Below are 13,421 nucleotides of genomic sequence, written 5' to 3'. Positions count from 1 at the left end.
TGTTTTAAAGATTAACTACAAGTGTTACATGACAGATGGCACCAAAGTCTAAATATGAAAAAAAAAAAAAAAATTTAATATAATACAAATTATGGATTATGGATTTAAATAACCAGCAAATTAAATATCCAATATTGATCAATACAAATAATGAATGTTTCTTACATAATTAATGTAAGAAGGTTGGAAATTTATCAATATCGGGGTACATCACTAGATTCAATAATAAATTAGGGAAAAAAAGAGGAACTAGTCATATTTAGAAACTAGAACTCTTGAGCAAATAGACAACCTCATATAATTGCATAGAAACCAATTTGCAATACTCTAGCAACCACCCAAAACACCAGAACATTTTTGCAGTCAAACAAAAATCACTTAAAATGTATTTCTTTTTTTCTCAGAGTGAATGTACTGTATGTGTGTGTATTTGTTTGTAACCTGTTTGCGTTAGGATGTGCCTTGTAGAGGATTGTAGAATATTGCTCTATCAAACTGAGTTGAATTGTGTGAGTTAGTTATCAGCATATGCTATTTTAACAGAAATGAACCAGCCGATGAAGTACCAAAGACACCTGTTCCAGTGTCTGTAGTGACCAAAAAGAGCCCTGACATGGTGCATCCGTCTGTAACTAACGCTGATCGCTCTGGAGGTTATGATGATAATGTTGATGATCCTGAATGGGGGGATGGCAGTCCCCTGCCAGATTTTGAGAAAGATGACATGCTAGCACGAAGAACTGGATCTTATCAAAAGCCAAGTGCAGGGGCAGGACAGGCTTTTAACGCATTTCTGCCCAAACCTGGTTCTGTCAAACAAAAAAACACCCCTGTCGGTGGATCGCAGTCCTACTTCAAGACTAGAGAGCAAGAGACAGTCCTGTCTCTGGACAGGTTAGGAACCCGTGGGAATGAAACGTTTCCTTGAAAGAGTGGATGTTTGAGAGATAAGAGATAAGGAATGTTGCTTTTGTGGTGCCCGTGCAAAAGAAAATTGTTTAAATTTCCATTAAATTATTAACTATTTTTGATGTGGGTTGAGTTTGCTGGTGGCTATTGTCTGCTTACTAATATTTGTGACTGGTTTGGCATTCATTCGAAAAAATTTATGTATATATATATATATATATATATATATATATATATATATATATATATATATATATATATATAATATTGTACATATTCAGTATTCGTCATAAGTATTCAGATTAAAATGAATCTTTTAATCAGTTGATCTTTTGGCCTTTGAATGATGTCTGTTCAGTGTTTTTTGCATTTGTTTTCTCAGTTCTTTCTGGCTGGTCTGGCTGTTGATTGGTGTTTTGTAGACAGAGAACAGAGCCTCAGCCTCCCTTTCATTCCCCTGCTTTGCTTTAGTAACCATGGCAACTTTCTCAGCTTCACCCTTAGCTCTGTGGCCCCACCCCCAAGAGATGCTGAGGACATGGGTAGGAAGTGTCAGCAGATGATGGACAGGCAGGAGGCGGGCTCTTTGGGTGTGGTGGGACATGAAAGTCTTATTAAAGATGAGACTATTACCAAAAGCCCCTCCCCCATACCCGACCAACCCTCACGCCGGTCCCTTTGGCAGGAAGATGATGATCTCCCCCCAATGTGAGAAAGCACTTTCAGGACCAATTTATTACTTTTGAAAAGAGCTTTTACTCAAATGTATTTTTGTATTTCTGCATGGAACGAGTGTCTCATGCCTGTACCTTTGCATTTTATCGCTGTTTCTCTTTACTTCGCTCACTGACGCAATTGTTACCTTTAAAGGTGCTATGATGGATATTATTATAGGAATATTTTATTTAAACAAAGACACTCTCATTTAAAGAGTTGAGCTTTGCTTGTAAGTCATTAAAGAGCAGGCAGTCTAATGCGGCTAACATCACTTATGGCACTTTTAAAGTCAACATAAAATGCTGCTCAGAACCCTCTGAGATTTTACTGACAAAGTGTGAATATTAAGCTGAATATTTTGCTAGCTTTTGTTTTGGAATAGTATTCACCATGGAATGCTCAATAAGATCAGGGAAAAAAGAAAGAAAATGTGTTGCGTTTTGATTTCATGTTGACTTTAAATGATGATTGACACAAAAAAAATTATCAGTGGAGTAATTTTCCTGCACAAAGTGTGTGAAAAACCTTTTAAATTATATCAACAACAAAAAAACAGAAGCTATTATATATTGTTCTATTGGTGTGTATATATATATATATATATATATATATATATATATATATATATATATATATATATATATATATATATATATATATATATATATATATATAATATATATATTCATATATATTCATTTCCAGAAAAGTTTTGTAAAATGCAATAAAATCACAACTCTGTGAATTGTTATATCTCTTGAACCTTTAATTAGCTACAAAAAGTACAAAGAAAGGAACCAACCTAATTTAATTTTGTATATAGAAACACATTTTGATTTGAATGAAACACTCCAAAAAAGTTTGGGCAGAGGCAAAAAAAAAAAGTGAAAAGCTTATAAAATATCCTAGTTAAACTGTTTTGAAACAATCCACAATAAGCAGGAGAATTAGTAATAGATGGATATAAATGGGATTTTGTCCATCCACCAAAGGCAGAGCGAAGATGGATCATGGCTCAATAGTCTGTGCCAATTGTAATTAGAGAACTGCCAAACAATTAAACAAATCAAATTTGTGCTAGATTGAAAAGTATTTAGCTCGTTCACTGTCTAACAAACATAAGATTTTGAAAAGATTCAGTGAATCAAGAGAAATCTCAGGCTGTGTAAGGCAAGGCTAGAAACCGCTGACCTTTGAGCCCTGAGACGCCATTTCAAACAATCATGCTACTGTGTTAAATATAGCTACCATGGGCTCAGGAGAACTTCAGGAAACTGTTGTCCCTTAACACTGTCTAACACTGCTTTAAGAAATGCAACTTGAGTCCCTGTTACATAAGGAAAAGGCCATTTATCAATTCTATGAGATATCAGCAAGTTTTCTGGGCCTTCAACCCAGATCCTTGAACTTTGTTTATTTTTACAAAATGCAATGAAGTTGCTCAGTAAAAACACATTAGATAAAGGTTAAAGAGAATTAGCAAATCTCAGATTTGTTGTGCAGTTTATCGCATTTTACAAAATGTCCCAACTTTTCTAGAAATAGGATTATGTGTGTGTGTGTGTGTATATATATACAAGATACAATATATACATATTGTATATATATGTGTATATATATACAAGATCTTTATATATATATATATATATATATATATATATATATATATATATATATATATATATATATATATATAAACACTAAAATATAGTGAGGTAAGCTTTTATTTTGATGGATAATAATCAGTATTTTACATTTATAAAGGTCTATGCTTAGTGTTCTATTATGTTCAGCTGTTTTGTTCACTTTATATTTTTATTTTTTTATTCATTAATGTTCTAGATTCAGAGCTACTAGTGTTTCTGATGAAACAGAGTAAGTTTATTTTATTTTTCTCTCTTATCTTTTTGTCTTTCATTCCTTCTGAGCAGTTGCATGCACTATAAACCCATGTTTTCAACATTGTCTCTATTCACATGCAGACACAACCATTTTCTAAACTGATATACTCTCACTTACTCTTTATGCATGCATATTCAAAAGCTAAGTATTCGAGCCTGCCCATACACATGCATGTAATTACATACGTTTGAATCCTCCTCATGGTTTGCTGTAGTGGGTACTTAGTTTTCCTGGAGAAAGTGGCTTCACATGCATACACACTTTTATAACCTCAATCCACTACAGCATACCCAGTTGCATTAAAGGCAGTGTTTCTATAAAAAAATTAAGTTACTACATGTTGTTCTAAATCTATATCACTATGTGAGGGGAAGAAAATGCTTTCAAAAAGAATGTGCTGGTCACTCTTTTCCATGTATTTACAATAAATTGCACTTTTCAAGCTTCAAAAAGGATGCAGATATGACTTATTTTATGAAGCCATATCTCTATGTGAGAAACAGATTGAAATCTGATGAACTGATCCAAGTTGATCTAATTCGTTGAACAAATATTTAGATCAATGTTGTGAGTGGGATGATAAAATCATTAAAAAACTTTATTTAACTTTATTTTTACTTAGATTTTTTATATGGTTTATAAGCTAATTACAATCAAAAGATTGGTTATATACTGTATATATACACCTGTTACAAAAATGTGTAGTTTAATAGTTTTTTTAACTACAATTTAATATGGTATTATGATAATATGGGTTTTGAACAACATGAGTGTTTCTTGAGCAATAAATAAATAAATTATACTGTGATATATATATATATAGATATAGATATAGATATAGATATAGATATAGATAGATATATGTAGATTTACGTTTACTATAGTTGTTCTGTTTGTATTGTACATCGTCCTGATAACGAGTGTTGCTCGTCTGCTAACATTTCTTCTACGTCATTAACATCATACTGACATTTCATATTTTTTATCAAGAAGTTCCTTTTCTTTGTGCCTTCAGGTCTCAGAGGAAGAGATGCAATATTATTTCGGCTCTGGCTTTGATTGAATATTCCTTTCTGCAGCTAAAAGTGTCAGCACTTGTAAAGGTGTTTTTGTTTGTTTGTTTATTCAAAGGAGTGTGAGTTTGATTGACATGCGTGATGAAGAGGATGAGCTTGCCTACCTTCGGGCGCACAGCCAATCACGGCATGAGCACCTACACAACCAGTACAACAAACTCAGAGAGGAGGAGGACCAGTGGCAGGACGTGAGTCATACAGCACAAACCCACACACAAACACGTTTAACAAGCTCACAAGTGTATACATGCGTACGTTTTCTGGCTTCTGTGTGTAGGACTTGGCTCGCTGGAAGAATCGGAGACGAAGTGCTTCTCAAGATCTGATCAAAAAGGAAGAGGAGAGGAAGATGATGGAGAAGCTAATGACAACGGATGGAGGAGCCGGCCATCGCAGGAAGAGCATCAAAACATACAAAGAAATAGTAGAAGAGAAGTGAGACAAATTGACATTTTTACACCCTCTAGATTTAGATTGTGGGGGTTTAGTGAGTATCATGCACATTTTGGCAAGTACAGTGACAAGACAACTGTTTATAGAAAATGTGTTTTAGAATTATTATTTTTTAAATTACTGCCTTAGGGTCAGTGACATGATGCTCTTTTTTTGTCTGATTTATTAATTTATTCAAAAATACACTCAAGTCATTCTTGAATAAAATCCACCTTCTAGAATGAGCATGTTTTAAAATGTTGGATTAAAAGTTATTTAGAGTTCAGAAATATCAAAGAGTGACATTCTTGAAAAGTACACTAATATTCAAAAGTTCAGCGTCCGTAAGATAAGAGTAAATAGATATAGATAGAAATAAGGATTTTTGTGACAGTTAAGACTTTTATATTGTTACAAAAATATTATATTTCAAATAAATGCTGTTCTTTTGTGCATCAAAGTATCACAAATGTTTTCAATATTGATAAAATGAAGAAAGGTTTCTAGAGTAATGCTGAAAATTCAGCTTTGCCATATATTAAAAGAGAAGATATTTTGTTATTTGAATATTTGTTATTCCTTTTTACTTCATGATTACACCACGTTTAGTTTCTCTCAAAAATGAAATGCGTAGTTTTTTTTTCCAAAACCATGAAAGCAACATTAGAGTACATTTCTAAGAACTTTGCACGTCTTGCACACCAATATGTCATTGACATTGAATTGATCTCACTTTCTTTTTTAGAGAGCGTAGGGAGCAGGAGCTACATGAACAGTACTGTAAAGCCTCCACTCCAGAAGAGAAAGCAGCTGTGCTTCAACGTTATGCTCTCCGTTTCACCATCAGCGATGCCATATTGGAGAAACTCCAGCTCCCCAAACTGCCTTCTGCTGCCTCACCGATGCACATATCACCTCTCCATCAGCCTGAGAAGAAGCCAACATGCACCACCTTAGTCGAAGCAAAGGTTCCAGAGCCTGCACAAACTACCCAAACACACCACGGTATCCATGTAGACCAGAAGACTGCACAAAAACAGGAACCGGCACACCCCAAAACCCCTGAACTATCACCTGCCAAGTCCTTCAAAGCTCCAGAAGTCCTATCAGCACCCATGCGAGTTCCTCCCGCTCCATCAAAGCCCGTACCCCTTATCACCCCAAAGCCCTACAGCCAGCCTAAATTCAGCCAAGGCCTTCGCAAATCACTTAAGGCAAGTATATCTTACCCAGGACAATACCCTCAATGGTAACACTTTACAATACGGGTGCACTAATATGCATTAATTCATGTTTAACTAATGCACAGATGATCATGAGTTAATGTATTACTAATGGGGAACTAACGCATTTATTAACCGCTTAAAATCTGGGACCATTTTTTGGTATTTTTGCATCAGCAATTAAAGAAGATTCTACATTATTAATAGATTAAGTAAACATTACATTGTTATTAGTTAAATGTGTCATAATATATTAATTCCTTAATAATATATTATATTAATCAATAGCTAATGATTTATAAAGGTCTCATTATGTTATGACTTTACTTGTTGGGGCAGATGACTACACTGTAAAAAATATTTAGAAAAAAGTTACCTGGGTTCATTGAAAAAATTTGTTTTTGTTATTACAATGAACATTTTTTGAGATTCAACAACCTTTATTAAAATATTATTAAAAGATTTTGTAAGCATATTGGGTAATTTTGTGTGTTTCATTTGTGATGACGCAGTGAAACATGACAAATAGTGCTATTTTCATGATTTATCAATTTTTTTTATGTGGTTCAGATACAATAATATTTTGAGTTTCTATTTATTAAACAAATGTCCTTGATTGTATCAACTCAAATTTTTAATTTCAATAAACTCAAAATTAAGGCAAGCGGGTTACTTACTTTTTTAAGTTAAACCAACAAAAACCAACAATAATTTTTTACAGTGTATTAACTAATTGATTAAGTAATATGTAATTGTGGTTATGGGTTTTGAATTAATTTTGAATTGCTGATGCAGTAATCCATGGACCCTGTACAGGATGACATTGTCATGTATATGCTTTCAATTTTAAATGTCTGTGGAGGAGCTATGGTGTCATATGGTACCATTTGAAAAAGCTTAGAGTCTCTACTTTCTGGAGATATGCGTCACTTTGGCATGTGTTTTACACAAAGTAATGTATTTACACTAAATTACTCTGGTGCCGATTCCTCCTGGATTTGGCCTATACCCAAATTTAAAAGCCTCCCATAAACACATACAGTGGTCTAGGTTCAAAATGTTGGTGTCATTTTACAGGAAACCCTTTGAAGTTACATAAAACACTGCTAAAAGGGGTAAATATGTAAGTATAGGTTGTCTTAGCTGTTATAACCCCCCCCAAAAATTAGGCGCTTTTTATTTATTTTCATAAATTCATTTTTGAAAGTTTGTAACTCAGGCCCTGTGTGCTCTAGAGCCCTAGGAAAAAATGGTCCCGGAGTTTAAGCGGTTAATAAATGGGTTATTTCACAATTAGTAATACATTAACTCATGATCATCTGTGCATTAGTTAAGCATGAATTAATGCATATTAGTGCACCCGTATTGTAAAGTGTTACCAGATCAGTAACCAACTCATTTAAAGATTAATTAGGTAGGACAATGCTGGGATTTTCAAACATTTGAACACCAAGGACACCCAAATTCGATGATCTCCCTGCAAACGACACCCTTAATAAAATATAAAGACAGCTATAGACCCATTTTAACTGTATGAGAAAAGGCATATTATAACAACAACAACAAAAACGGCTTTTTCTGAATATTTAATGTTTGAATATACCATTACTATACATGAAGACAAAGCAGAATTATAAAATAAAACAAATTATAAATTGTTTCTTCCCCTCAAATTTTCTTTGGTTCTGAGCCCCCAGATTGAAACCTCACGAGACAATGTTTTCTTGGAATAGTTCACCCAAAAATGTAAATTATGTCATTACTCACCCTTTTGTTGTTCAAAACTGTTAATGCTGTGTCCAAAATCGAATATATCCCTACTACATAGTATGCAAAAAATAAACGCCAACAGAGTAGTATGTATGAATACATAGTATTCAAAAAACAGTAGGCAAGTCCCCGGGGGACTTGTGATTTCCAGTGAAATTCTGAAGTGCACATTCGATGAACACTTTACTGTCCCATGGAGGTGAAGGGAAGCAGGTGGCTGGTAGGTCACATGATCATGACAGCATGGCGGATGTAGTACGTGCAGATTTTATTCATACAACATGCATTCATACTCTAGCCTAGAAATCTAGACGCACCCTAGCGGCAGCATCTTGATGTGGGTCTGGCTTGTCAGGCTATTCATACTCTATAGAACTTACCTTTTTAATGAATCTCTAAGTAAGTTCAAATTCAAATGTAATACCTTCTGAGACAGTACGTGGTTTAAGACACAGCTTAGGACTTTCTTTCTTGTGTAAAACACAACACAAGTTATCGATCAGAATGTCCGAGTTACTTTCTTGCAAATAATGAAAGTGGAATGGACAGTCATGGTCACCATTCACTTTCTTTGTATGAAAAATACCAACCTAGATAACTCCTTTTGTGTTCCATGCAAGAATGACATGAAGTTGAGGGAACATAATCAGCATGGATAAATGTGTGTTCTTTGTTTCTTAATACAGAGTGATGGGCTGATACGAGTGAATGGTGACAGCACACAGCAGGAGAGCAAAGAGAGGGACGAGAGAGATTTTATGCATCTTCCTACCAACTTCTCTCCTTCATCTCCAAAGCCAGCCACTCAAAGTCAACAAAATGTGGAGCTAATTGTGTTAGAAGCTTCAGACCACCAGCGAATCTTACAAACTTCCATTCCTGAACAGGAGGAAGAAGTTGTAAAGATGGAAAAGGAATGTTCTATTATTTCTCAAGAAGAGAATATCAGAGAAGACACCTCAACTGCACTATCGGCGTCAGAACCAGGAGGTTGGAGATTATATTATGCAAAGTTTTCAGTATTCAGCATTTTGGTTGAAGTTTTTCTTTTTTAGGTGTAATATAGTGCAAAATAAACATACAAAATTTCCTTGCCGGTTCAAAAAGACAACTTAAAATTAAAGGGATAGGACCCCTAAATGAAAATTCTGCCATAATTTACTCATCCACTGTAAGCTGTATGAATAATTTTTCTTCTGTGGAACATAAAAAAGATATTTTGAGAATGTCTTTTTTGTTCATACAATGGAAATCAATGGATTCCAATGTTCTACAAAATATGTTTTCTGTTCCACAGAATAAAAAACGCAAAGTGACAAAAATGGGTGAGTAAATAATAACAGGATTTAGGTGGACCATCTCTTTAAATAGTTCAAACTTTCTGATGTCAGCTAGATTAATACACTGATGCTTGACTGCTCACATTGCTGACAAGGCATGGACACAGTTATTTTTGTGGCTGACCTTATTGCATATGCATTTGTAGGAATTTCCCTTCCAGATGCACAATTTATGAGCTCATTTAAATGAATCGTGCCAGGTGATTTACCTAGGTTTGCACTCGTCAATTTACTGGTGTTTGTGCCATTATTTACCGCCCACAAAAAGCCTATTTTAAACCAGAAGCTAACTGGTAGATTGCATATTGGTGATTATGGAAATGATCCGGCTGCGTCTGTGTTCATTGATTTGCATGTGTTCAGTAGATCATGTGCAGAACTGTCCACTCCCATCTGTGATTTTGGGGATTGTGCTCTCATGCTAATTTGCCCTGTTTAATAAATCTGTCCCTAAATGTGTTTACATGCAAAAGTCTAATGAAAAGGGTTAGTTCACCCAAAAATGAAATTTATGTCATTAATGACTCACCCTAATGTCCTTCCACACCCGTAAGACCTCCGTTCATCTTCGGAACACAAAAATAACAAAAATTATGGCTTTATTCTGATTGATACATGATTCGGATCGCGTGTCAAACTGCCAAACTGCTGAAATCACAATACGCTGATTCATAACCGTTCATAATGTTTGAGAGAAGACAATGCTGAATAAAGTCGTAGTTTTTGTTATTTTTGGACCAAAATGTATTTTCAATGCTTCAAGAGATTCGAATAAACTAACTGATGTCACATTTGGATTGCTTTGATGATGTTTTTATACCCTTTCTGGACATGGGCAGTATAGTGTGCTAAACTGTGTCTGAAGATGAACAGAGGTCTTACGGTTGTGTAACGACATTAGGGTCATAAACGACATAAATTTTATTTTTGGGTGAACTAACCCTTTAAACTCATGTAAAGTTAAAATATTTGGTAGTATGATGTGACCCCTTTAAAGAAAAGGTATATACTGAATAATTTTTATATTAACTTACAGTTTTCATATTTCATCAGGAAAGCAGCCAGTGCCAGATACAATGATGAAGCTCAACTGTGTTGTCACAACAACCATAGTGACAGAACTCACTCAGACACACCAAATCCCACCAAATGACACATTCTGCACAGAGCAGGTGGGCCTTGATTTTGCTCTTTTCACTTTTTAATAAAAGTTCAATGATTTTTGAAACACATGCTCTGATTCCTAAATATAAAGCTTTAAGTCGGCTGAAAGTAAATGATTAGTTTGGGACTAGACCTGATATTGTTCACGTGACTTCTGTTTAGTGCTTTTAAGGGTGCATTTGTGAGCTTTCAAACTTTATTCTTATTGGTCAGTCGTTGCATTCACGACTTCTAAACTGTTTAATTGGCTCAGACGAGAAATGTCCAATATAGCTGTACTAGTTTTAATGTATTGCTAAGTAATAAAATCATTCAAATAAACCAAGTTGCCATGTAATAAGCAGGATAATGTACAGTGGGCTGGACATTTTCACAAAATAGACACTTGACACAAAATAGACTCTGTTAAGTTAAGTTCAGGATGGGGTCCTGATCACCCAGTTTAGTTTTTTTGTTTTTTTGTTTTTTGCACATCATACTTTGATAAATAGGGTGAATGTGTTACTGTGTACTCGACCTGCTTTTATTTCTATATTGACTGAAAAACGTGAGGATCTATAATGATTTCCCTTCATTCCCATCAGCTTGGTTCAGTCCATAATTCATGTGATCTGAGCTCAACTGCCGAGACCAGCAAAGCTGACCAGACTTCATACTCGCTCTCAATGACAGGTAACACAACTCCACTTGCCATATCCTTAATCTCTCATAATGTACTGAACAAATGAATCCTTACTCAAACTTTTTAGTCCACTTTTTAGTCCTCCATTTACCTCTACTAAATCTTCTTTTTGGGTTAACTTTCTTTCTGGTTTATCTTTTCCGATCTTTATCTCTTGCTTTTTGTCTCTTTCATTTACTGTCCATCTTTTCTGGCTGGTATCATGTGATGTGCGTGTGGGTCTGTTAGAGTCCTCACATACCTCTAGTAGCTCTAGGTTACGCTGGGAGTTCTTCGCTCCAACAGGTAAACTGATAGATGAACTAATCGCACAGGGCTTCCCTCTCCACGAACAGCAGATAATTCATCTGCATCATTTCTCGTTTGTCAACCTCCTTTAACTCCTCCTGTGGAGGTGTATTGTATAGTAAATGCTTGTCTGCTGAGGGCACTATGAGGCAATACTTTTTAAGCTGGATTTAAATGTAGAGGAAAGTGAAGTAAACAGTGCTAATTTAACTTAACTAGTCCTATAGTTAAGGACAAAGGAGACAGATGTGAAACATATCTTATATTGCACATATCTTATATTTCAACACTAATAATAAGAATTGTTTCTTGAGCACCAAATCAGCATATTAGAATGATTATGATTCAGCTTTACCATCACAGGAATAAATTACATTTTAAAAATAAGTTATTTTATAATGTAATAATATTTCAATTATTAATATTAATACTTTTTCTGATTGTATTGTGTTTTTTAATCAAATAAATGGATTAATGTAAACCTTCTTTCAATAACATTAAAAAATCTTACTAACCCCAAGCTTTTGATTATTATTATATTATATTATATTATATTATATTATATTATATTATATTATATTATATTATATTATATTATATTATATTATATTATATTATATTATATTATATTATATTATACTATATTATATTATAATTATCAAAAAATTTTGATTATTTTATTATATTATATTATACTATATTATACTAAATTATATTATATTTATTAATTATGTAAAAAATAATGCATTACAAATAAGTTATACACTGAACATTTACATATATATATACTGTGTGTGTGTGTGTGTATATATATATATATATATATATATATATATATATATATATATATATATATATAATTTTCAGGGGTTAATAGAATTTAATGAAATCATTTCAGCTAAAAATATATCCTATCATTAAAAAAATTATAATTTACATTTTAATATATATATATTGACAAAATATGCTTTGACAAATTTTTGTTGACTTGTAGAATACAGAAAATTGTACATTTCCTTTGACTTCCTTCCACTTTACCAGTAGTATTTACTATAGTCACATGACAAAAATCTTGCAGTTTCTTATTGAGATGATTGAGTTTACCCGCACTCCCATCTTTCCCCACTCTCTCCCCAACTAAAGACCTTCCCTTCAAAACAGAGATGTGTGTGTCATTTTGTCCTCATTAGCCATCTGTAGCATGGACGTATGTCAGCACTCCATGAGCATAGAATAGATTTATATAGTCTGATCATTATGCAGTCTTATACGCAGAAATGAATTATGTAGTAATTAGGATGATCTGTGTTATATTGCTTTTTCTGTTTCCATGTCTGTATAACAACTCTAAGAGAAAACAACTTTCTTGTTGTGACCCCATGTATACCTGCTATTCATATCCATCTTAGGTGCTACAATCTTTGATCAAAGGTGGTCAGACACACATGACCACACTTTTGCATTTGTAGTCACAAAATTGAAGACCTTCAAAATCATAAGTGGATATGATAAGGAGGCGCATTTGAGGGGCATATAAATAATAATCTTGTAATAAGTGTAAACAGGGATCTGTCTTGAAAGAGGACCATGAGATGGATGTCAGTATCGGATGTTAACTAAAGCCATAATGCCTCAACACTTTGTCTCTCACTTTCTGTTTGTGTAATTTTAGTGTTTTATGCTCTGTGTATCTGTGCACCAGTTTAAACTCATGTGTTGCTATCGCTTTCATTAGCGTAAGACGATATTATTGAGTGATGAGTTTCTAAAGCCTCCCTCTTCTTTCCTCCACAGAGGGGATTGACTACTCAATTGAATGTGTAAGTACTTCAGTCGTGCCAAACTCACACCCATTCTTCCAGAATCTCTCCTTTATGTCCTCTTTCTGCACCTCTTTTCAGTCTTTTTTCCCTTGTTA

The 13,421-nt window shown here is 34.0% G+C and overlaps 1 protein-coding gene across 4 annotated transcripts in view; it reads left to right on the top strand.

Annotated features, from left to right (window-relative positions):
• The window catches only part of limch1a (LIM and calponin homology domains 1a), a 45,015-nt gene that overhangs the window by 16,374 nt on the left and 15,220 nt on the right, over positions 1–13,421 (top strand). For 3 of the 4 annotated variants that reach the window (XM_067441840.1, XM_067441839.1, XM_067441838.1), the window contains exons 8-17: positions 544–894; positions 1,402–1,617; positions 3,469–3,501; positions 4,660–4,792; positions 4,882–5,039; positions 5,782–6,250; positions 8,716–9,019; positions 10,423–10,541; positions 11,118–11,205; positions 13,298–13,323. In XM_067441840.1, coding sequence (XP_067297941.1) covers positions 544–894; positions 1,402–1,617; positions 3,469–3,501; positions 4,660–4,792; positions 4,882–5,039; positions 5,782–6,250; positions 8,716–9,019; positions 10,423–10,541; positions 11,118–11,205; positions 13,298–13,323 — 1,897 coding nt within the window. Of the gene's footprint in view, positions 1–543; positions 895–1,401; positions 1,618–3,468; positions 3,502–4,659; positions 4,793–4,881; positions 5,040–5,781; positions 6,251–8,715; positions 9,020–10,422; positions 10,542–11,117; positions 11,206–11,443; positions 11,501–13,297; positions 13,324–13,421 lie in introns of all 4 variants that reach the window. The other variant, XM_067441837.1, reaches the window with a different exon arrangement.

The sequence above is a fragment of the Pseudorasbora parva genome, chromosome 4 (genome assembly GCF_024679245.1).
Source record: "Pseudorasbora parva isolate DD20220531a chromosome 4, ASM2467924v1, whole genome shotgun sequence".
Taxonomy (NCBI): domain Eukaryota; kingdom Metazoa; phylum Chordata; class Actinopteri; order Cypriniformes; family Gobionidae; genus Pseudorasbora; species Pseudorasbora parva.
The sequence above is the reverse complement of the archived record's forward strand: the minus strand, read 5'-3'. Positions and strand labels throughout refer to the sequence as shown.